The sequence below is a fragment of the Artemia sp. Qi Xiang Cuo genome, chromosome 6 (assembly GCF_049724085.1).
Source record: "Artemia sp. Qi Xiang Cuo chromosome 6, ASM4972408v1, whole genome shotgun sequence".
NCBI classification, from domain to species: Eukaryota; Metazoa; Arthropoda; class Branchiopoda; order Anostraca; family Artemiidae; genus Artemia; species Artemia sp. Qi Xiang Cuo.
Genome location: NC_142799.1, coordinates 238411 through 265221, shown reverse-complemented (window position 1 = coordinate 265221; position 26811 = coordinate 238411). Strand labels below are relative to the sequence as shown.

Below are 26811 nucleotides of genomic sequence, written 5' to 3'. Positions count from 1 at the left end.
CACTATTAATTTGTTAAAAATTCTTAAAAACATCAGGAGTTAAACGGTGTTAACGGTATTATACGGTGGTATAATAATAATAATAATTTATTCATAACCCACTTTTATACAAAGCAAGCGGAGTAAATTGCACTAAAAAAAAAAAAAAAATCAAATACACAGAAACAAAGATAACTTAAACCTTTACGGATCTGGCGCAAATCATTCTTATTCAATAAAGAATATATTCCACTTAAAAACAAGACAGTGGTCACAATGTGCGGAATACATTTTAGCTAAATCTTGGCGTGAATATTTTCCACGATTAGGTACAATTTTCGCATATCCAATCTTCAACTTTTCTTAAACATCTCTCAGAACCTGAAGACGCAAAAAAAAGTTGAATGTAGAACAAACACCAATTCCTAACCGCCGTAAACTCGCAACATTGCGAATTACTGAGGATCAACAAGACAAATTATGAAATTTGTAATACGGGATTGATTAGTGTACGGGATTAATTTAGTTTAATTAGTATACACTGCTTTTACGGTTAAAAATATTTATAATGATGAATCTTTGGATGAAAAAGGAAAGATAAATGGGGGTCTATCACTAAGGAGCCGCAGAATACGGTTGTATGTAATTAATATGGACTTCTTCTTTAATTACCCTGGATATCCTTTGCAAAATTGTGTACAATTTTATTACCGCCATAAAATCGGTCTTCTCAGAATGTATCCAATTTTTTGATCCGACGATGATATTTACATTTGAAGTTTTTCAGAAATATTTTATAGTGTTCTGTTTCTTTCCTTTTTTTTACCAAAACAGTATTTATGAGAACATACATCCATTTATTTCATGAATTGCTCGGCTGATAAAGTAGGCTACAGACTGAAACCAATGCAAGTATTTATGCTAGAAGCCCAACCAGGCAAAAGGGGGAGCTTATCGATTTACCGACTGTCTAGTCATTATCATTTACTGTGTACTACCGTAACGGTATTTCGGTAAAAATCCGTAAGCTTACGGTAAAACTAACTAGAGTATGGTAAACTATTGGCGAAATTGGCAAAGCTTCACGGATTGATTTTGTTATCTCAATTTTTTACCGACTTGCCGAACATATTGGATGCGTCTTTTTATACCCTCCCCTATACGTGGTGCAAGGCTGTATCCAGGGAGTATATCCCCCCCCCTGAAATGTTTGTCCGACTCGTAAAAACGTAACAAACATGAATATATGCATATTATTGATGTTTTTTTTATTTATTTTTTTTGTAACCCACTCTCCCCTCCCGAAAAAATCCTTTTGTAAAACACTCTCCGAAAATAAATCCTGGATACGGCCCTGATGTGACGTGTCTGATTTTGACGCAGTTTTTTCCGCGCTTGAGAAGTTCGATTACCCAATTACATATAATTTACTCCTTCTAATTATTTTCATCGTTCTAATATTAATAGATGTCAAATGCACCCTATTATTTTTTCTAAAAGATAACAGGCCACAAGCAGATTAAATATCTTGCAGTCAACCCCCCCCCTGAAAAAATACAAAAGAATGTGCATTGTCAGTTTAATATACGTATTCTTATATTTAGTAATCAAAATGTTAATATTATTTGATTTATTAAAGTTATAAAAGTAAAAACATTTTTTTTCTCAGTAAAATGCAAATTACGTTCTGGCCTTGGGAAGGCATAGGTGTTTTGAGCCCTACTCATGTTAATTTCTGCTCGTTTAACGTAGATATGAGAAATAGTTTTTATGTGAGCTATTAAACATCTGTCTACGATGTTTTTGTAGCCCGCTAGCCCCACACCTTGAGAAATGACACAAAAGTGCCATTTTTAGTGCCTTATGGCAAATGCAGATGATAGAATTTATAAAAAGCACTTATATATGAAAAATAGCTTTTAAATAAGCCATTGAACCTCTCTCTACGATTTTCTGGTAAACCGCTAGCCCCGAAGAAAAAAAAAACGGGAGACAGATCAGTGCGCTTACACCATACAAAAAAGTGATTTTCGTTGTTGTTCAGAGTGGGGGACTGTAATTTCCCTGAACTAGGGAAATTTTAATCTTTCCTCATTTTAATCTAACGCCATTTTTGAGCGGTTTCAGGCTTTTTTCGAGATTACCATAAATTTCTTTTTGCAATAAACTTTTATTTTTAATACAAACGGAACTAATAGTTACCATTCCTGAATCATTGTCTGAGTTCTGAGTTCTTTATTTAACAGTAAAAATCATAAACAAAAAACTACTTCAACAAAATCTTGCCCGTAAGGCTCCACGGCCGGGAAAGAACAGGGGAGGAAAAAAAAGAACACAAAAAAAATAAACAAGTCTAAAAAAATTCCGTCACCCACCTTAATAATCCTCAGAATGACAAGCTAGGCAGGGGGTAGCACATGATTTCACCAACTCAAATAACTATCCAACTCAATCCAGAGACATCGACTCCAAGGGAAACTGGAAAAACTTGGTTACTAGCTAGAAACTCCCTAACATAATTTTTTAACATACCAAACGAGTAGCAGCTTCGTGCAGACACAGGGAGCGTGTTCCAATTTGTTTTTCACTAGGCGTTTTTTTTCTAAGCGCGTTTTATAACTTTTGGTTACTATGGGCTGTTGTTCGTTCTCTACCAGACAAGTAGGTTTCGAAGTCTCGAATTGGTTTCAAAGGCAATTTGAGACAATTTCTGCGAAAACACGTGTTCCAGGGTTCTCATTTGATCTGCCATCAGCGGTCAATGGACAAGAATACGAGTATATGGGCGGAGCTTTTATACGCACCAAGACTGTAGTAGCCAAACATTACTGAGTCGTCAGTCTACTGTCTATTATTTATATACAGTGCTATACTACTACTACTAACAACTCACCGCAGCACCAAGCCGCCTGAGGCCAACACAGCTACGCACGATCCTCCTCCACCTATTCAAAGCCTCCCTTTTTACACCCTCCCAGGAAGTTCCCATTTCCTTTAAATCTTTGTTTATGATATCCTGCCACCCCAGATGAGGACGACTTGCTTTCTGTTTAGCCCTAGATGGTTGGCCGAAAAGAACAATCTTCGGGAATCTGTCATCCTTCATCCACACAACGTGCCCTAGCCACCTCAACCTTTCTTTCATTATAGCCCTAGAGAGCGGTATTGAACCACATTTTTCGTATAGCCTATTGTTTGAAATACGGTCAGTCAGCTGGGTACCCAAAACAATCCTTAAGCAATTTCTCTGGAAAACATCTAGAAAATTTTCATCCGCTTTTCGGAGCGTCCATGCTTCAGAGCCATATTTGACCACTGTCATCACTGTAGCTTCTAATATTCTAATCTTGGTTTGCAGACTTATATTCCTATTCTTCCTAACTTTTTTTTAGCTGTGAACAAACATTCTGAGCCTTGGATATTTCTACATTTAAGACCTTCACAGATCTCAACATCTTTGCTAATAGTGCAACCAAGGTAAGTGAAGCTGCACTCAAGGTCAATCTTCTTATCACTCAATGTCACGTTTTCGTCTTCACTTATTCTTAGCCTTAGTGATTTAGTCCTCCTAACATTAATTTTCAAACCGATTCTATCACACTGAACTGGCAAAACCTCTAAAACTTCATTCATTTTGCTCGCACTTTCATCTAGAACACTTAAATCATCAGCATAATCCAAGTCCAAGAGACTTTTCCCCCCCCATTTGATTCCGTGGTCTCCCATTGCCTTTCCTATGCTCCTTAAAACAAATTCCATCAAAATAATGCATATAGGAGGATAAGGAGGATAGAAAACAGCCCTGCTTAACTCCTGATTTAATACAAAACCAGCTGCGGACCTTAGTTCCTGTCTTAACCGCAACGGTTTATTCTCGTACATAGCACTAATCACTTTAATGCATTTGTCTGGTATACCATACAAGGATAAAACCTTTACTAAAGCTCTTCTATCAACAGAATTGAACGCTTGCTCGTAATCTATAAAACTGAGGACCAAAGGTATACAGTGCTATCTTAGTTTGAAAGTGAATTTTCTTGTCATGGGGCTACTTTCTAGTATTACTACTAATTAAGGAGGAAAGGGAAACTTTAATTTTTAGCAATAAGAGAACTAATAAAATATAGAAAGCATGTGTGATGCCGTTTCTGTACCTCAGTCCAGAACACCGAAAATTAAATCAAAACTCAACAGAATTACTAACTGCTTGTAAAAGTAGATAGTAACACTTTCGGACCCATGGGAAAATGCTCGTTTTTAGTATCTCTAAACTTTTCTATCTTTTTTTTTTCAATATTTGGCAATATGGCTAAGGAATTTTCGCGCACCTTAAGCACTTTAGATTTTAACTCATTTTCAGTTTGGAACTACCAACTACTTCCTTGTTTGCTTGCGCAGAACTTTCCACTTGAGAGCAGAAACGCCGCTTGAAGAAACGAAATCTTTGGGGAAAGATTTCAGATAGTTCTATCTGACATATTCTATGGAACTCTACTTCAGCTTACATACTGCTGCCTCTGGCTGAAGGACAAGCAAAAACTATTCTTTTTGGTCCCAGTCAAGAATTATAGCTTTCCAAAATATAATGTCATAGTCATTGATCCAGCCAGAGTCCCAAACTTTCCGTAAAAGTCGCAGAGATCCTTACCTCTTTTTCGCCATAAACTGTAAACAGCAGAAAAAAAAAATGCAAATTAAGAAAAGGGATAGGCAGGTCAGGTTAAAATATAACCTGTATGCAAATAAAGAGATGTAAAGCGTACAAAACTTAGAAAAGTAAGTAGTTCTCGCTAAACCTTTAATATCAAACCTGAAATGATACTGATGCCAAAATTTGTAATCTCTATTCTTTACTGCCAAGATACACTAGAACTGTATAGTTTTTGCTGTTAAAATGAAAGGGGAAAAAAAAAATCTTAGATTGAATAGGGGAGCGGGGCTAAACTTTCAGAAATGTACTCTTTCGTCGCAATTCCAGACATGCATCTTTACCAACATCGCAGTTATCATTTAATGCAATTTATTCAGGAACTTGTTACATTTATGATTTCTTAGGAAAAAAAAAAAAAAACAAGGGAAGAACTCACATCAGAATAAAAAAAACGCTAGTGACTTCAGCATGTCAGAGGACCTAACAATCCAAAAAGCTTTAAGATCATTGATTAAGATCATTTAATGGTTATTATGTTTATCATGATAGGTTACTTAACATTTTTGTCAGATGTCACCTTAGAAACTCTTCATGACTGAAATCAGTATTGTGCTCCTAAAATGCCAAATGACATGATTTTTAGTGTGAAAGAAGCAATGTAGGCCAGAATTCTTTGTTCAGTAAGCTCTTGCCTACCTTTTATTTACGACCATCGACCTCAAATTTGTTTTACTTTAGGTCGAGTAGAGCGTAATATGACAAACTGCGTAATGTGACAAAGGGCATAAGTGTGATATCAGTACTAATATGACAAAGTATTATGAAGATGGCGAAATCGAAAATTATTACATGCCTTTTTTTGCTACTCTTCTATGTTAGTTTACTTTTTTTTTACACAATTTGTCAGATTTGTGTAGTTTAGTTCTTACATCATAATATTTTTTATTATTGTCAATATTTTTTTTTTTTAAACAGCGAGCATATGAATGAAAATCATAAAAAAAAATTATAGAAATCATGGAAATATCTGGAAGAGAGTGGGCCCCCAACCCTCCTCCATAGTGTCTTGCTATACAAATTATGAAAACCCATCAAGGACATATACAAGATTTTTTTTTCGGGGGCGGGGGAGGTATTTTTTCGGGAAGGGGATTTACAAATTTTTTTTAAAAACGCATAAAAATGTTTGTTTTATATGTATTTTTGTTACGTTTTTATGAGTGAGACATTTTTTTTTGGGGGGGGGGGTCATTCCCTTTACCCCCTTCCTCCCTGAGTACGGCCTTGCTGACCAGCCGGCCTGGGCTATTTATAGAAGCTTGTAACTACTAAAGTTTGGGTGCCAAAATATTTTTGGCGTCAATTCGCCTCATTTTGGAGTCAATGTTTCTCGTCTCGGATTATTTGGTAGATTTGATCTGCTCATTAGTTCATATTTGAGTTATTTTTACTAGAGAAAAAAATATGATGCTTAGCTGCAATATCAAGTCCGAAAGAGCATTATAAAAATAGACATGAACTAAAACCCGCGTGTGAATTAACTTAGGTATACTCTAACAGTCTCGGCGCCATTGGCATTTAATTCAAGTGAACTTCCTTTGTTATTAATCTTGAAAAACCTGTCAAAGAAAGAGTTATTTCTGTTATTGCTTGCATGTGCACGGAGTGCTTGTGCACTTTTAGAAGAAAAAAAAATCACTGAACATACAGCCAGTCAGGTTGGAAGTGAAGTTCTCTCCTTGCATGCCTTGCTTTGACACTAGCATCTTAATAAACTTTCTTTGGAAGCTCAGATTTGTGTAATAAATGAATATCTTGGGAAATGGGCATAGAAAATTTCGAAAGTGCAGTTTCCAGATGTTTCCAATACATACATGAATCATTAACGGCAGAAAGATAGCTAATACAGAAATCCAGATGGCACAAAAGTAAGAATAAATTTGTCTCTTGGATAGTTCCAATTCAAAAATATAAGCTATGTTCTAAGTATTAGAACCAGTGCTCAAGGGAGAGGGGCTTCAAGCCCTTTCCCTAAATCTCTTTTTTCCGGGTTTTGGGCACTTCTCTTTCAAACCATGAATTAGTATTTGTCCTTTTATTACCAACCCCTAAATTTCATTTTTGTCTGGGTGTTGGCACTTCTTATTCAAACTCTGAAGTAATATTCGTCCTTTTATTACTGGGCCTCCCGAAAAAAAATCTTGCACACGTGGCTAATTAAAGTTCTTGTAGGCTGATATTCAAGAGTGCATTCATATACTTTTTAGAGTCGAATATTTCATTTGAACTCTTTTCCAATCAGTTGTCACTTTGGAGTTGCTGGATATGCTCCCTCTATGCATTAAGCCATTTTGTATTGGCATCGAATACGAATATCCGTTTTCGACTAACTATTACTGGAAACCACTACAATTATTTGTTTCATAATTTATTACTTTACCAGTGTTGTCATAGGCTATATTCAAATTCTAAAGGTTCATTGTTGCAACCATCTTTTAGGAAAGACATCACCTGGCCCTAATCCAGCATTTACAAATGGAAAGGTTAAATCAAATGTCACAACATTCAGCTGGTGATGTCTATGCTATAAAACCAGAAAAGGTAGGATCCTAGTTGCCTCTTTTTATTTGAAACACCTGGAAATGGTATTCTGACCGTTTCTCTAATAATAAATGTATTGCTCAGCTTTCCGTCTGGTATTTGCGACTAAAGAGCCAAGCCAGGGTTGCCACTCAGTGAGAAAAAACACTAGATTTTAGTTATCTTGGTTGATTTAGTGATTTTCTTCAATAATCTAGTGATCCTGCCCTAGCCAAGCATATTTGTTTGTGCTTTCCTGGCAGGAATGTTATGTAAGTTATGTATTTTGTTAGTAGTAACCTATTGCACAGTTTCAACAGTACATTTCAACCGTACATTCAACCCTTCAAGAATATGGTCAAAAGTGTAATAGATTGAAAACCTACATGAAAATATACATTGGAATTGCGCAAGAAAAACCCCTGCCATTGACAGTGTATTTACACGTGAACATTTTAAAAAGCTTGGCAAGCTTTTTTTTATTGTTAAGAATTGCACAGTGAATGTTTCGTTTGAGGTACACATTTTTTATGAGCCAATCAGAGCTTGTTCCATACGCGATAAATTGAGTTGTGGTTGGGATTTGAATAAAATAAATAGTTTTCTCAACAATTCATATTCGTAGGAGAATTTAATTCAGAGAGAGTAGCTTATTTGATAAGATATTAGTGGAGAAAAAATGAGTGGTACATCTACAGTATTGGAGATTAATGACGGAACCGACAGTAACAGCAACGATATACGAGTGCCCAATGTGGCTGTTGAAATAATCGCTTGCTGTAGACTATGCCTTGAATGGGACACTATGTATGCTAGATACGTAATATCATTAAGCATGTTTAAGCAGGAGGAGCAACTATGTTTTGCTGGAAAAGTGAATATTCTCCATATAAATAAACTTCGGTCAGCATTAGATGTCCTATCGAAATATATTGATGAGAACAAAATGCATCAGTGAATATTATTATTGTAATTATGTTCAATAAAATCTTTTCTAAATCAAAGGAATTTTCTTTCTATAGTAGACTGGCGTATGCTTTCTAGCGTAAAAAAGAAACTCTGGTTAGTCTGATGTTGGTTGAGAGAGTGTTATGACTAAAAAATGGAAATATTTGAGAAAAAGCGAATCTTGGGGAATATAGTGTTTATGGAAAGACATTTGATTGTAGATGACAATTTTCTAGATCTGTCTATTCAAAGTAAGATAGTTTCTCGGGGAATACTTTTCGATATAATGAAAACTGATTCTCCATCATTAGACTATTGTATGAAGCTTCTACGCCGTGTTCCAAATGCATTTACACAATTTATTGATATATTGATCACGACACGGCAAAATGATATTGTGGATATATATATATATTTATTTATGCCCGCTTACAATGGAGAAATGGAGAAAGAAAAAAAAAGCGGAGTACAAAATGAAACAAAAAAAGAAGAAAAACATGTTCAACACTAAAAATTAAATACAGGTATTTCATTCACTGAAACAGTTGAGTCAGCGGTGAGTCGTAGAGTTTACTGAGGGATCGTCTTGAGGCTCTCCGTTCTAGATCAATCACCTTGGTTGATGGATCAAGGATTCCATATATGGATGAGATCTCCGTGTTAGAAAATCTCAGTAGAAGTCCCAGCAAAAATTTTGCAAATCTGTAGTACGTGGTTCGTATTTTTCGACGCTCGGTGAGCGACAACATTTCCCACAAGGGTGATATATACCAGATGGCAGGAGAGACGACGGCGTTGAATAGTTTTGACTTAATAAGTCGATTAAATGACCACTTGCATTTGACAGCTTTTCCATATGCTGAGCGGATAGATTTACAGACTGATTCAGTCAACAAGCCTCTAGTTGACCTAGGCGTCTGGCCATACGTGATACCAAGGTAATTTAGGGACTGGGACTGATGGATTCCGATACCGTCAAGGACAATATAGGAATTGGTTGAGTTGGTGCCACTAAAAACGATAAATTCGGTTTTCTCTATGTTGACTCGTAGTCCTATTCTTCTGTATAGGGTCACTAAGAGACGAAGATTCTCTTGTAGACCCCTCAGTATGCTGCTTAGGAGCAACAAGTCATCAGCATAAGAAATGAAACTTAGATCCAAGCCCTCAAAAAGGAACGTCCCTAAAGCGAGTCTAGTTACAGAGTAAATCGTAGAATTGAATATGATAGGGCTTAGAGCAGATCCTTGCCGAACTCCTTTGAAGTGTTGAATGGGTTCAGAAAGCTTATGCTTGTCGTGACCGGCGATTGTTTTCCATCCCAAAGCTGAACGCATATGCATATGGGAATATCAGTCATTGATAACAAGAACAGTGTAGGGGTTGACTCCTGAATCCAAGAGGCGCCACAGTGCTTGCGAGTGGACGACAGAATCGAGCGCAGTAGAACTGTCAACGCTGCAGGCAAAAAATAGTTCTTTAACTAAAGATTTAGACCTCAATATTCTTCTTAGTAGCCGATGGGCGTGTCCACAGCCCAACCGCTTTCTGAATCCAAGTTGTTTGTCTTCCATTACAGCGTGTGACGTAATATGGGCAACAGTACCTTCTCAAATACTTTGCTGATAACCGATGAAACTGAGATTGGTCTGTAGCTTTTACAAAGCAAGGGATCTCGATTATTTTTCAGAATATTGGATGTGCGGCAACCATGAAAGTTGGCAGGTGTGTGTCCCTGCTTGATGCTCATTTGGAATAGTAAGGCTAAATACTTATGTAGACGTTCTGTGCCGTGCTGTAAGTGCCTCGGAGTGATCCCATCGAGCCCTGGAGACTTGTTCTTTTTCAATTTTCTCACAATTATCTCAATATGCCATTTAGAAACAATGACATCAGTGCGGCGGAGTTTTGCGCTGATTAATTGCCTATCGAACTTAGATTTATATATGGAGTCCATCTCGTTGGGTGGTGGCGCAAACACGTCCTTGTACTGATTTAATCAACTTTCATTAGGACTGGAACTTTGCACATCAGTATCAGCCCTTTTAGATTGGCATCGCTTCCATAGGACGTTTGGGTCACTCCTGCAATCACAAGACAACTTCTCCACTTGCTGGACTTGCATATTCTCGACAGTACGTTTGAATTCTTTTTTTGAATAAGCAAATTGAAACATATGAATTCTATAGAATGAATGAGAATAGTATCATTGACTATACAAAGAGATATGACAAGAGTGAAGTCACACTCTATTGTAGAAAATGTGAGCCTGAAATTGCAGTACATCAGGATCAGTACACTGTGAATTCAGATAATCTACCTGCATTAGTTGTTGTCGACAAATACCTATACCTAGTTGAAGATGAAATCTAAAGAGTTGAAAAGTCGTTTTATCATCTATATAAATTTTTATTAATAAACAATTTCACATACATTTTTAGAACATTTTATTCGTAGGGCACTAAGATCAATATTAAATACGCTTGAAAGTATATTTTCCACTAGAAAGTCGTTCAATCGAGGTAATTCAACTTAGATGTAGAGAAACTGCTTGTAGGTATAGCCACGACATCTGAACATGAAAAAGAGTAGTGCATGAAAGCCACATGTCTTAATCGTTAAATCTTGTACTCTTTGTTGATTTTGAATTATAATTTTCCCACTGCTTTCAATGATGTTGCTGAGGTATAGAGTGTAGTATTTATACAACAGGCGAAAAGGATCAAAAAATTCAATATTCTTCTCTATTTGAAAGATGCACAGCCAATGACTGGTCTTCAAAGTCGATAGTCTAATATTAACAATGATTAAGGTATTGTTAACATTTGGAATTTTTTCAATGAATTCCGATGGTATGCAATAGGACTTGTACTGGGGCATGTATGGATCCATACTAAATACGTTGAATATTTGGTTTGTGTTCATGGTGCTAGGTCTAGTAGGACAATACCGTCGGGTGTGATTTCCCAATAGGTTTCAAATTGACTCTCAGTCAAAGCATCGGCAAATGTACACTCTATACGTACATTCCCTGTTCCCGTACTATGCTCACATCCTGAGTACCCGACAAGTCAAAAACAATTACCCCAAAGTTTTTTGAAAATATTGAATCGGTTATTCCAGTTTCAAATAGTTGAGACTCATGATCTAGGGATTGTTTGGTCAACTCGTACAGAGTTCTATAGGATTTTTTGTCAAAAGATAGAGTGCACAGTGGGATACCATTCACTTTGCACACAAGGCTAGATAGACCGAAAAAATTAAAATCACGGGGGATTCAGTCCAGGATCCAACGGCACTGCCATTCTTTACAAAGGCCAAAGCCACTTTTGATGGGATTTCTCCATTGATAAATGATGAATCGCTATAGTTACGAGAGTCGGTGGCAATGTGACGTTGATTGGTGATCGTATGGGGGACAAGATGTTTAATGTTGTTGCCATTGGCTCTTAGCTTTTCCACTGCCAATGCAACAGAGCTCATAACCTGTTGTTCTCGGACGGGGAGAATTGCCGATGTGATAATGACATGTGCATCGGGTGCTGCAGGAAGTGTTTTTCTCAAATTGGAATTCAATGGGGCAATCTGTAACTTTATGTCAATCTTGACATTGGGGGGTAACCATTGGGATATATTGAATGTCTCATGATTTAACTTTTCAACCAGATAATACTCCTGGGTCACTGCAGTAGTCAACTCACCATCGGTATCCAAACCTGATTGATATTCATAGCCCAATGATTGTACTCTTAACTCCTTGTATGCTTTTGGTGTCATCGTCATAAAATGCGTGTAGCTTGCACAGTTTGATAAATTATTGCTAGTGCTCACCAATGTACCATTAATAAATATATTAATTTGTTTGAATAGGTTGTGTAGAATACAGTTCTCGTAGGAGAGACCATCGCCAGCATTTGGAGTAGTATTATCCGACTTTTTCTTCACCGCAACATTTAAATCAATAAATGTTGATGACAAATCAATGAAACATTCATCATTGGAAAATATTTGAAAGTTCTTATTTTATAAGAGGGGTTGTCGGGGATGAAATTGTTCATAGTAGCCATACTTGACACTGACATCGACATTTTCAGCATTGAATAGATTCAATGAGGAACTAATTGATGGATTTGCTTCCTTGTGGGGGAGATAAGTCATCTTAAGAGAAGAAATCCTTCTTTGATCTAACAATCTTTTTCTTTTTCTTCTTCTGCTTATTGGTCTTCCTTGTTTTATTCCTCAAAGTCCTTGTTGATGTCCTTCACATCCCGCCTGGTTGGAGACTGATGAGTGAATGACGTGTACGCATCCTTTTCAATCCCTCCCCCTTATGCCGAGATTTTAGTTGCTCACCAACGGCTCTTGCTGAAGATTTAATATTTTCCTTAACACTCTCCTTGAAATTCTTGCCCGACCCCCAGTCCTGTAGTGTGGAGGCAGCAAAATTCGATGCAGCAGGTACAAGATATTTTCTGGCAAGGGGTAGTGCAGAACGAAATAGCCAAGCAAACCAGCTACCAAGACCATAGCCAGACATTGTAGTACGCCCCTTGCAGTAGTCCAATCCATTGTCCATTTGACGTGGACTCAAAGCACCAACAGAGCAATTGATATCGGGACAGACAAATGGAATTCTCCTATTGTTAATTTTATGTGATTGTGCTATCGCCAACAATGTGTAGAAAATGACATGTAATCACTGCTAAGCCTTTTGCTATTGCTAGAGGATCGCCCAATTCACTTCTTAGTGTTAACTGACAGAGTTCCAAATACGAAGTGTTTACAGGAACATACTGAAGATGCTTTATATTATAGTGATGAACAAGTTCATGAGATATTTTTGTTCAAGAACAAGTAAGAGGGGGATATTTGAATTAAAGACTTTCGATGCTTTCACAAAGAATTCATAGATATATGTGCAAGAGTCAAAGGCAATACCAGGCGGATAATCAGTAAAAATAATTTGATTCATCCCGTAATCCGTGCCATCATTTTTACCATTGATCATATTCTGTTTAAAGCCAAAAATGTCTCTCAGATTATCATTGAGAATAATTATTTCAGTGTCAACAGGTGAGGTAATGTAAATCCTATCGTGTTCCAATGAATAATTAAAATGGAATTTACCATTCCAACGATATGAGATTTTTCTATTGATTGTACTACACAAATATGTCATATTGTCATATTCAATATATTTCAATTTAGCATGTGGATATTCGCTAGATTTAAGTGCTTCAACCCATTCATAGTCGACAAAGAGTGTCTAATCGAATGGTATAACTTTTATATCATACACACGATCTTTTCTCAGGATATTATAGGTATTTTTGAGAATACAGTCGACTAGAGCCACTTCATAGGCCCCGTCAAATATGATGGTGGGGGAGAGTTTCGTCAAAAAGACACTTGTCGCATTCAAGTCGTTGTAGAGAGGATCGGAAACATTGGACATGAAATTTACATAGAAATCATTGGGCATTGTCAATACCTTCAACACTGATCCAAGAATCAAAATCAGTGTTTTATCCTAGCCACCTAGCAAGTAATTGTTTCTTACCCCTGTGAGTGCGAGTCTTTAATATCTTTTCAATTTGATAAATTTCACTATTATTTTCAACCTTCTGCAGTTCATAGTCATAAAACCAGCCGAGACTCTCTTCATCTTTGGTATCAGGCAAACAATAAGTTATGGGTTTAGTGTCTAGGATTTTTGCCACTTTAAAAAATTCTTTGGACCACAAGTAATTCCCCTTTTCAAAAAAACTAGTTGTTCTATTAATTCGGACAGTCTCACCCAAATTTAATTTATATTTAATCTTGACAACCTATTCATTGGAATATTGTTGAAGAAAAGTGTCAACCGTATCAAGATAAGAATGGTAAACTTCCGTTGATGAAGAGTTGGACAGTAATCAATGAGGTCGATGATTATAAATCAACATGATTTTATCTAAATCATGAATAAAAGCCGGTGTATTTTTCAATTTACAATATCTTGAAATTAAAAGTCGAATAGTTCTTATTAATCGTTCGGCCAATGCAGCCTTTATAGTACTATGAATAAGATAGAGCAATGTATTATATTTCTCTAAGTAATTTTGAAACATAGGGATTAAAAAATTCAATACCGCGATCCGTTTGAATTTTTTTTATACGAATCCTGTTCGAGAAAACTTTCAACGGCCTGAGCAACGTCAACGCCTCTCTTTGATCGCAATGGAATTGCATATGCATAACGACTATAAACACTTATTGCAAGTAGAATGTACTTGTACGGTGTATTGTGACGTTGTTGAATCTCATCTAGAGTCAGGAGATCTGCTTGCATTATATGCACTGGGTAAAAGGCTTTATTTTTTCGATATTGATTGGCACGAAGTCTATGATTTCTATGTAGAGTGTAACTTGATTCATTTTGTAGATAGTCTTGTACACTTTTAGTGTGAACACCAGTGACTTTGAAAAGAGTGGTGGGGGAACTTAAACTCCCCGCCTCACCAATATTTTCATAAACACCTTTCAGAACTTCAACCATTTTGAACGTAAACACGCTGTGTAACGTCCGCTACCCTTTTGTATATTGGATGGTGATGGTGACATGATACGTTTCGGCCTTTTCCTCGCCACCATTGTCAAGTTTTTTCCACTAGGTGTGCTAGTATTTTCCAAAATTGATTTAAAATCTTCTTCTTCTTCTTCTTCTTCATGTTTTATTGGTGTTGTTGTTGTTGATGTTGATGCATGGTCACTTAATTTTTTTAGAATTTGTCTATTGATAATAATACTTTTTGGGACGTTTAATTTATTGAAAAATTTTTATATATGATAGTCAAATGATAATAGTCCTTTACGATTTGTAACCATATCATAGATTAAATCAAGTAGATTATAGCTCTTGCCCTTAATTATAATCCCTTTCACATTGTTCTCAACTTGAATATGATCTTGACCACTTTCCGTGAGATAGGTTACGGGTTGTTTACATTGTTACCGATATGAGTAGGGCCTTAGATTTACAATTTTCAATACAATTGATTCGAATTCCTCCTTCTATAATTGTACTCCAGCAGCAGCAGAACCCTGAGGAGATGATTCTTTTTTCTGATCAATACCAGCAGCAGCAGTGGCCTTCACACAACAGGGCTTTTGTTGGTCCACTCCACGAAGTGCATCTTGAAGTAAAACCAGTTTTTTATTATCCTCAATATTCTCATTGTCAAGGAATTTACTCAGATTGTTCTCAAAGTGTCCCACGGGTGAGAGGGCGAGTTCTATTGGAGTCAATTTATAGGGTTTTGCCATTCTCTCTAGAGAAAACTGTTTACAAGTCCTGCAATTATCGGCAGTAAAAGTGTGAAAAAGCTACCGCCCGCCTGAAGAAGTCTTTTCTTTTTAAAATTCTTTCCTTTCCTTTTAGAGGCCAATGTACGTACAATGGAACGATGTTGCTTTGCCCGTTGCTTAACTACTTCTGGCAGTTGAACATTACCCTCGATCAAATTTAAACAAAGTTCAGATATTAGATTAATGAAATCATTGTCAATACCATGTTTGAGTATGGCTTTCCTAAGCGGGGGTTTGGAACTGTTTAGAACTGAAAACAGATCTATATTTTCAAGTAGTTTCTTCAGTGTCATGACAGCAACTAATAGGTCTTTTTAGTGTTCACGGGGAGATGTACTGTAATTTCATTTTCAGAAATATTTGGGACTGGACGCAGATCCTTGGCTATATTTTGATTAAGATCGAATAGGATATAGCCGTAGGGTCTATTAGTTGCCTGATTGTATGCTGAGAGCAGACATTTGGGGGCGCCTGGATAGATTTGTTTATTGAAAGTTATTAGCGAGCTAGAATCACGGACAACTCTCTAGATGATATAGTAGGTGCAGTTCAAAGCAAGTTTTTGCATAAATTTTCTCTGATGTAAGAGGTTGCGTAGAATTAGAGTAACGGAAATCTGTTAATGAAGAGAGCGAACAGTGAATAGTTTTAACATTTGCTTGTACCTTTGTTCAACAGATTCAACAAGATCGTCAATGGTCGCCAAGACTTTGCTTCAATAATGCTGAAAACATCAAGTCCCTGTATGAATTGTATCTGCACCAATCCCATGGTGGCAGCAATTGCTTTTATTTTACCGTATGATTCCTGCATAATACTGTAACAATAGTAGATTTTTTTCGGCTTTTCCACAAACATTTTATCGCAATTTTTAATTATTTTAGTTAAGAATTTTGTTTTGCCTGACATTGACGGCCCACACAGAAACGATCTGAATGGTGTTTTAAATTGATACATGTTCCCTTGAACAGTTCACCTATACAGGTAACTGTAGACTATAGCTGTCTAATGACTAAATGATTTCCCTATTACTAGTCCATTCAAGAAAAAGAAGAAGAAGACGAATAAAGAATCACATTTTCTTTTATTATATGCATAAAAAAGTAACAATACTTGAAAAATATTACATTGAACATGAAAGCACATTAAACATGTTCAATGTTCAATGTTCATGTAAATGTAATACGGCTTTCATGTTCAATGTAATATTTTTTAAGTATTTTTACTTTTTTATGCATATAATAAAAGAAAATATGATTCTTTATTCGTCTTCTTCTCATTATTATTCTTGAAGGGAGTAGTAATAGGGATTAGGGAATTTATTAAGTCCTTAGACAGCAATAGTCTACAGTTAGTTGGCTAGGTGAACTGTTGAAGGGAACATGTATCAATTTAAAACACCATTCAGATCGTTTCTGTGTGGGCCGTCAATGTCAGGCAAAACAACACTCTTTACTAAAATATTTAAAAAATTGCGATAAAATGTTTGTGGAAAAGAAGAAACAAATCTACTATTGTTACAGTATTTGGAAGGAGTCATACGATAATATAAAAGCAATTGCTGCCACCACGGGATTGGTGCAGATACAATTCATACAGGGACTTGATGTTTTCAGCATTATTGAACCAAACTCTTGGTTGATCATTGACGATCTGGCTGAGTCTATTGAACAATGGTCCCAGGAAATGCTACAACTGTTCACTGTTCGCTCTCATCATGAACAGATTTCCGTTACTCTGGTTCTACACAATCTCTTTCATCAGAGCAAATGTATGCGAACACTTGCATTGAACTGCACCTACTATATCATCTACAGAGTGGTCCATGATTCTAACTCACTAATAACTCTCAATAAACAAATCTATCCAGGCACCCCTAAATTTCTGCTCTCAGAATTTAATCACGTACCTATTAAACCCTACGGTCATATCCTCTTGGATCTTAATCAAAATACACCGTAGGATTAGCTTGTAGTCACAGATATATCCGACAATGAAATTACTGTATATCTCCCCATTAATAGTAAAAAGACGTATTAGTTGCTATCATGACACGGTAGAAACTACATGAAAAGAGACATCTGTTTTCAGTTCTAAACAGTTCCAAACCCTCGCTTAGGAAAGCCATACTCAAACATGGTATTGACTATGATATCATGAATCTAATATCTGAACTTTGTTTAAATTTGATCGAGGGTAATGTTCAACTGCCAGATGTAGTTAAGCAGCGGGCAAAGCAACATCGCTCCATTGTACGTACATTGGCCTCTAAAAGGAAAGGAAAGAATTTTAAAAAGAAAAGACTTCTTCAGGCGGGCGGTAGCTTTTTCACACTTTTACTGCCAATAATTGCAGGACTTGTAAACAGTTTTCTCTAGAGAGAGAATGGCAAAACCCTATAAATTGACTCCAATAGAACTCGCTCTCTCACCCGTGGAACACTTTGAGAACAATCTGAATAAATTCATTGACAATGAGAATATTAAGGATGTTAAAAAACTGCTTTTACTTCAAGAAGCACTTCACCGAGTGGACAAACATAAGCCTTATCGTGTTAAGGTCACTGCTGCTGCTGCTATTGAGCACAAAAAAGAATAATCTCCTCAGGATTCTGCTGCTACTGGAACACAATTAAAGAAGGAGGAATTGGAATCGATTGTATTAAAAATTGGAAATCTAATGCCCCACTAATATTGGGAACAAATTAAACAACCCCTAACCTATCTCACGGAGAGCGGTCAAGATGAGATTCAAGTTGAGGACAATGGAAAAGGGATTATAATTAAGGGCAAGAGCTATAATCTGCTTGATTTAATCTTTTACATGGTTTCAAACCGTAAAGGGCTGTTATCATTTGACGATAATATATAAAATTTTCTAAATAAATTAAACTTCCCCAAAAGTCTTATTAGCAACAGACAAATTATAAAAAAAAATTAAATGACCATGCATCAAGAACAACATCAACAACACCATCAAAACATGAATAAGAAGAAGAAGAAGAAGATTTTAAATAAATCTTGGAAAATACTAGCACACCTAGTGGAAAAAAATTGACAATCTTGGCGAGGAAAAAGCGAAAACGTATCATATCACCATCGTCAACTAGTATAGAAAAGGGTAGCGGAAGTTACACAACGTATTTACGTTCAAAATGGTTGAAGTTCTGAAAGGTGTTTATGAAAATATTTGTGAGGCGGGGAGTTACCCCACCACTCTTTCCAAAGTCAATGTTGTTCACACTAAAAGTGTACAATACTATCTACAAAATGAATCAAGTTACACTCTGCACAGAAATCAGAGACTTCGTGCCAATCAATATCGAAAAACTAAAGCCTTTTACCCATTGCATATAATGCAAGCAGATCTCCTGACTCTAGGTGAGATTCAACAACGTCAAATTAATCCGTACAAGCACATCCTTCCTGTAATCAGTGTTTATAGTCGTTATGCAAATGCAATTCCATTGCGATCAAAGAGAGGCGTTGAAGTTGCTAAGGCCATTTAAAGTATTCTTGAAAAGTATTCGTATAAAAAAATTAAAACAGATCGCGGTAGTGAATTTGTTAATCCTGATGTTGCAAAAGTACTAGAGAAATATAGTACACTGCTCTACCATAGTCATATTCCTATAAAGGCTGCATCGGCCGAACGATTGATAAAAACTATTCGACTTTTAATTTCAAAATATTGCACATTGAAAAATACACTGAATTTTACTGATGATTTAGATAACATCATATTGATGTATAATCAATGACCTCATTGATCATTGTCCAACTCTAAGCCAACCGAAGTTCATCATTCTGATCATGATACAATTGCCACCTTTCTTAAACAATATTCTAATGAATCGATTGTCAAGAAGAAAAATAAATTCAATGTTGGTGATACTGTTCGAATTAATGGAACAACTGATGTTTTTGAAAAGGAGTATGACTTGTGGTCCACAGAACTTTTTAAAGTGTCAAAAATCCAAGACACTAAACCCATAATTTATTGTTTGCGTGATATCAAAGATGAAGAGATTATCGGCGGCTTTTATGACTATGAACTACAAAAAGTTAAAAATAATAGTGAAATCTATCAAATTGAAAAGATATTAAAGACACGTACTCGCAGGGGTAAGAAACAGTTACTTGTTCGGGGCTAGGATACAACTCTGATTTTGATTCTTGGATCGGTGTTGAAGATATTGACAATGCCCAATGATTTCTATGTAACTTTCATGTCCAATGTTTCCGATCCTCTCTACAACGACTTGAATACGACAAGTGATTTTTGGACAAAACTCTCACCCGTCATCAAATTTGACGGTGCATATGAAGTAGCTCTTGTCGACTGTATTCTCAAAAATACCTATGACATGCTGAGAAAGGATCGTGTGTATGATATAAAACTTATACCATTCGGTTGGGCACTCTTTGTCGACTATGAATGGGCTGAAGCACTTAAATCTAGCGAATATCCTCATGCCAAATTGAAACAAATTGAATACGATAATATGACATAATTGTGTAGTACAATCAATAGAAAAATTTCATATCGTAGGAATGGTAAATTCCATTTTAATTATTCACTGGAACACGATAGAATTTACATTACCTCACCTGTTGACACTGAAATCATTATTCTCGATGATAATCTGAGAGACTTTTTTGGATTTAAACAGAATATGATCAATGGTAAAAATTCAGGCACCGATTACGGTATGAATCAAGTTATTTTTGCTGATTATACACCTGGTTTCGCCTCGGACTCTTGCATATTTCTCTATGCATCCTTTCTGCAAACATTGAGAGTAGGTAATTCAAATGTCTCCCTCCTACGTGTTCTTGAACGAGAAACATCTCATGAACTTGTTCATCACTATAATATAAAGCATCTTCAGTATCATATTTTAAACACTTCGTATTTGGAACTCTGTCAGTTAACACTAAGAAGTGAATTGGGCGATCCTCTAGCAATAACAAAAGGCTTAGCAGTGATTACATGTCATTTTCGACCCATTGTCGGCGATGGCAAAATCACCTAAAATGAACAATAGGAGAATTCCATTTGTCTGTCCCGATATCGATTGCTATGTTGGTGCTTTGAGTCCACGTCAAATAGGCAATGGATTGGACTACTACAAGGGGCGTACTACAATGTCTGGCTATGGTCTTGGTAGCTGGTTTGTTGGGCTATTTCGTTCTGCACTACCCCTTGCCAGAAAATATCTTGTACCTGCTGCATCGAATTTTGCTGCCTCCACACTACAGGACTGGGGGTTGGGCAGGAATTTCAAGGAGTGTTAAGGACAATATTAAATCATCAGCAGCAGTCGTTGGTGAGCAACTGAAATCTCGACAAAATGGGGAGGAATTGAAATCGATGCACCTACCTCATTTGCTCATCAGTTTCCACCCTGGTAGGAAGCGAAGAACCTCAATAAGGACATTGAGGAATAAAACAAGGAAAATCAATTATCAGAAAAAAAAAAATATCATTAGATCCAAGGTGGATAACCTCTCTTAAGATGAATCTTATACCCAAAAAGAAATCTTATCTATCAGGTATTTCCTCATTGACTCAATTCAAAGCTCAAAATGTTGATTCCAGAGTCAAATTTGGCTATTGTGAATAATTCAATCCCTGACAACCCCTCTCGGAAAATATACACTTACAAATATTTTCCAATGAAGACTATTTCATTGATTTGTCACCAACATTTATTGATTTAAATGTTGTGGTGAAGAAAAAGTCAGATAATACAACTCCAAATGCTGGCGATGGTCTCTCCTATGAGTACTGTATTCTACTCAATCTGTTCAAACAAATTAATGTATTTATTAATGGTACTTTGGTGAGCACTACTAATAATTTATCAAACTATGCAAGCTACATACAATTTATGATGATGGCACAAAAGGCATACAAGGAGTTGAGAGGACAATCATTGGGCTATGAATATCGATCAGGTGTTGATACTGACAGTGAGTTGACTACTGCAGTGACCCAAGAGTATCATCTGGTTGGAAAGTTAAATCATGAGATATTCAATATATCCTAATGGTTACCCCCCAATGTCAAAATTGACATAAAGTTACAGATTGCCCGATTGAATTTCATTTTGAGAAAAACACTTCCTGCAGCACCCGATGCAAATGTCATTATCACATCGGCAATTCTCCACGTCCGAAAACAACAGGTTATGAGCTCTGTTGCATTGCCAGTGGAAAAGCTAAGAGCCAATGGCAACAACATTAAACTTCTTGTCCCCCATACCATCACCAATCAACGTCACATTGTCACCGGCTCTCGTAGCTATAGCGATTCATCATTTATCAATGGAGAAATCCCATCAAAATTGGCTTTGGCCTTTGTGAAGGGTGGCGGTGCCGTTGGATCCGGGACTGAATCCCCCCATGATTTTAATTTTTTCGGTCTATCTAGCCTTGTGTGCAAAGTGAATGGTATTCCACTGTACACTATCTTTTGACAAAAAATCCTATAGAACTCTGTACGAGTTGACCATGCAATCCCTAGATCATGACTCTCAACTATTTGAAAATGGAATAACCGATTCAATATTTTCAAAAAAATCATGGGGTAACTGTTTTGGACTTGTCGGGGACTCAGGATTTGAGCATAGTACGAACAGGGAATGTACGCTCAAAGTGTACATTTATCAATGCTCTGACTGAGAATATCACGCTAATATCATTAAGTCAATTTGAAACCTATTGGGAAATCACATCTGACACCACTGCTCTACTAAACTTAGGATCATCAGCCCAAACCTAATAATCAACGTTTTTAGTATGGATCCATACATGTCCCAGTACAAGTCCTATTGCATACCTTCGGACTTCATTGAACAAATTCCAAGTGTTAAAAATACCTTAATCATTGTTATTAGCTCTCCATCGACTTTGAAGACCGGTCACTGGCTATGCATCTTTCAAACAGAGAAGAAAATTGAATTTTTTGATCCTCTTGGCCTATTGTATAAATTCTACACGCCATACATTAGCATTTTTATTGAAAGCAGGGGGACAACCATTATTCAAAATCAACGAAGAGTACAATATTTAAAGACTAAGACATGTGGCTTTCATGCACTACTCTTTTTCATGTTCAGATGTCGTGGCTACACCTACAAGCAGTTTCTCGACATCTACATTGACTTACCTCGATTGAACGACTTTCTAGTGGAAAATATACTTACAAGCGTATTTAATATTGATTTTAGTGCCCTACGAATAAAATGTTCTAAAAATGTATGCGAAATTGTTTATTAATAAAAATTTATATACATGATAAAAACGACTTTTCTACTCTTTAGATTTCATCTTCTACTAGGTATAGATATATGTCGACAACAACTAGTGCAGGTAATTCACAGTGTACTGATTCTGATGTACTGCAATGTCAGGGTCACATTTTTTGCAGTAGAGTGTAACTTCACTCTTGTCATATCTCTTTGTATAGTCAATGATACTATTCTCATTCATTCTATAGAATTCACATGTTTCAATTTGCTTATTTGAACCAATTTCACAAACAGTGTCCTCAAGTGTCGAATCACATTCCTTCACCGCCAAATAAAAATCAGTGGGGTTATAATCATTAGACCCATTATCTTCACAACGATGACGTAGAAAATATATTCTTTTGCTGTTTCAACAGCTGAATCGCTAACCCGGATCTTCCTTCCAGAACATTCTTAAAAGACGACGATACCAATCTCGTAGTAATAAACTAAAATCACGCTTACGATTCTTTCCAATCATACCGGGATATGTATTCTCCCAGTGATTACATTTATCATAATGGAAATTGGAGCATAGGTGGCCTCTAGTATGAGAGTCACACACCTCTTCAAGACAGGAATTACAACCTTTAATTTGTAAAGCATATCCTATATATAATTTACACGGGTTGCATAATCTACACTTTTCATCATACTCATCAATCAATATGCAATTCTCAAATGATGACCAGCTGCCCAGTGTGTACATACATAGGGGACATGCATGGAACATTTTTTCATGTGTTGACACTCTCACTGCCACAATGAAACTGAGCTAGCAACAACGAAAAATTGTCTGAGATAGAGGGAGGAGTAAATCATCCTTGAGCACCATCTTCCTCATGAAAAAAAAAGTCCCAAATTTCTAAACTAATTTTTAAAAGCATATCCACAATATCATTTTGCCGTGTCGTGATCAATATGTGAATAAATTGTGTAAATGCATTTGAAACATGGCTTAGAAGCTTCATACAATAGTCTAATGATGGAGAATCACTTTTCATTATATCGAAAAGTATTCCCCGAGAAAATATCTTCCTTTGAATAGACAGCTCTAGAAAATCGTCATGTAGAATCAAATGTTTTTCCATAAACACTATATTCCCCAAGATTCGCTCTTTCTCAAATCTATCCATTTTTTAGTCCTAACACTCTCACAACCAACTTCAGACTAACCAGAATTTCTTTTTGTACTCTAGAAAATATACGCTAGTCTACTATAGAAAGAAAAATACCTTTGATTTAGAAACAATTTTATTGAACATAATTACAATAATAATATTCACTGATGCATTTTGTTCTCATCAATATATTTCGATAGGACATCTAATGCTGACCGAAGGTTATTTATATGAAGACTATTCACTTTTCCAGCAAAACATAGTTGCTCCTCCTGTTTAAACTTGCCTAATGATATTACGTATCTAGCATACATAGTGTCCCATTCAAGGCATTGTCAACAGCCAGCATTTATTTCCACAGTCACATTGGGCACTCGCATATCGTTGCTGCTACTGTCGGTTCCGTCAGTAATCTCCAATAATGTAAATGTACCACTCATTTTTTCTCTACTAATATCCTCTCAAATAAACTATTCTCCCTGAATTCAATTCTCTTAATAATATGAATTGTAGTGAAAACCATTCCTTTTATTCAAATCCTAACCACAAATCAAGTTATCTTATATTGAACAACCTCTGATTGGCTCATAAAAAATGTGTACGTCAAACGATACATTCATTGTGCAATTCTTATCAATAACAAAAACCTTGCCAAGCCTTTCAGAACGTTCACGTGTAAATACAGTGTCAATGACATGGGTTTTTCTTGCGCAATTCCAACGTATATTTTCATGTAGGTTTTCAATCTATTACCTTTTGACCATATTCTTGAAGGATTGAATGTAGGGTTGAAATGTACTGTTGAAACTGTGCAATAGGTTACTACTTTTGTTTTTAAATATAGATAATTGAAACTGAACTGATTTATCTACTGATTTAGTGAATCTGTTCTTAGACCAGTGGTAAGCAAGCCCCTTGGGGGTACGAAGAAATTGTTAGGGGGTACACGGCCAGCCGGCAAAAAAATACAACAACCCTTTAACTCTGTAGCTGCTAAATTCAATTAATATTTAGCTATAGTTTACTTAGTAGATCTATCGGTAACTGAGAAGGGGAACCTAAAATGTTTTGTTGGTAAAAAGGGGTACAGTGTCTAAATAAGTTTCAGAATGACTTGTTTATAGGCAATATAAAAAATCACTAGAAATAGTGATAAATCACTAGCGGTGGCAACTCTGTGCCGAACTAATATTTGAGAGAAGACAAGAATCGGTTAGTCTTCGAAAGCCAATCTAGACGCTAGTGGGGAGTTCTAAGCGTAGTGGGTTTTAGCGCAAGTTTTAAATTGTTTAACTCATGGCTTTAACACAACCGAGGGGTCGCTTTCTCTCAGAAATAATGTACGCCAGGGGGCGCGTTTCGTAAGTGACAGAGCTGTGTCAAGTGTTTTGAGATGTGCCAAATGTTTCGGGGACTGTACCGATTGTTGCGGAACTGTGCCAAGCGTGGTGGAACCCTGATGTACACTTGACGTTCTTGAGATGTACACCAGATGGGGAGAGTCAGTGCCCCTCGGAAACAACCTACAAATTCTACGTTTTTTTTGTAAATTAATAGTTTCTTGAAATAATAGTATTTTTGAGAAACTTTCGGAATCGTAACTGAGATTCAATTACTGATACCAGTATATTAAGATAAGTTGAATCAGATAATGAAATCGTGTTCAGTTTTCAAAGAACTCGCTTTTTCTGCCGTTACTCGTGGTATCATTGGGTATTCGCAACTTTTACTATTTTGCCTCTAAAATATGGCTTGTTGCGAATAACCCAATTCTGTCTGTGCTTTTCTCTTGTTTTTAGCCTCTTGACCCTAAGAAATTCGTACACAGCCTTAGTAGGAGTCCCACCACAGTCCCGGCGATCACTGATCCTCCATTTTGCCCTATTTAAAGCATCTGCTCTTATCATTACTGGGAAAAGGCACAAAAAGGATTAAATACGACTGTTCTGCTGTAGGAAATTTCCGCTGCCGCTGTGACTGTTCTGACGTAGATAATTTGTGTATCTAAAATTGTAGTCTAAAATCCGCGTCTGCGTTTGCGTCTTTTATCTGCGGTCTAAAGTGTACATTTCACATTATGAACATTTCGCACAGATTTGATGCGTTTCTTGAAACCGTAGATGATCTCTTCTTTTTACTTTTTTGCTACATAAGGAACTAGCCGAGGAGCCAATAAATAGTTATACTATTGAAGCTAGAAACTTTTAATTTTGTGGAAAGTCATTCCAGTGGAGGAGTGAAAGTGGGAAATAGTCCCAATTTAGAACTGGTGGATACTGCTGCCCTATCTAAAGCCTCTACTTTGATCACCACAGGGAAAACAGACAAAAAAGAACAAACCAAGGGGATTTTACAGTCAGTAAAAAACTTCAGAAAAGTCAGAACTGAATTTCAGCTAAGATTTTCGCCAAGCCCTCTACGGGTACGGGGAAAAACTAAAAATTTTACCTTATTTAGTTCCAGTTCGTACACAGAATGTTAGTCTGTCTAGTCTCTCTAATCTTTTCTGTTTAGTCTAATCTGTGTACGAACTTGAACTGAATTAGGTAAATATTTCAGTTTTTTCCCGTACTGGTAGAGGGCTTGGCGAAGATCTTAGCTGAAATTCAGTTCTGACTTTTCCGAAGTTTTTTATTGATTGTAAAATCCCCTTGGTTTGTTCTTTTTTGTCTGTTTGACCTGTGGTGATCAAAGTGGTAGCTTTAGATAGGGCCGCAGTATCTGCCAGAATTTACACTACTTCAGAACTGAATTTAAGCTAAGATTTTCGCCAAGCCCTCTACAAGTACGGGAAAAAAACTAAAAAATTTACCTTATTCAGTTCAAGCTCGTACACAAAATTTTGCTCCGAGGGTAAAGCAAAACTTCGAAGAAGCGCTTGAATTTAAATA

General features: G+C 36.4%; 1 protein-coding gene across 1 annotated transcript in view; it reads left to right on the top strand.

Moving 5' to 3' along the window:
* LOC148950770 (ski oncogene-like) overlaps positions 1-26811 on the top strand; it is a 182352-nt gene that overhangs the window by 145246 nt on the left and 10295 nt on the right. Inside the window, exon 7 of the mRNA XM_089090443.1 lies at positions 7130-7231. Within this exon, the coding sequence (XP_088946569.1) occupies positions 7130-7231 (102 nt within the window). The remainder of the gene's footprint in view (positions 1-7129; positions 7232-26811) is intronic.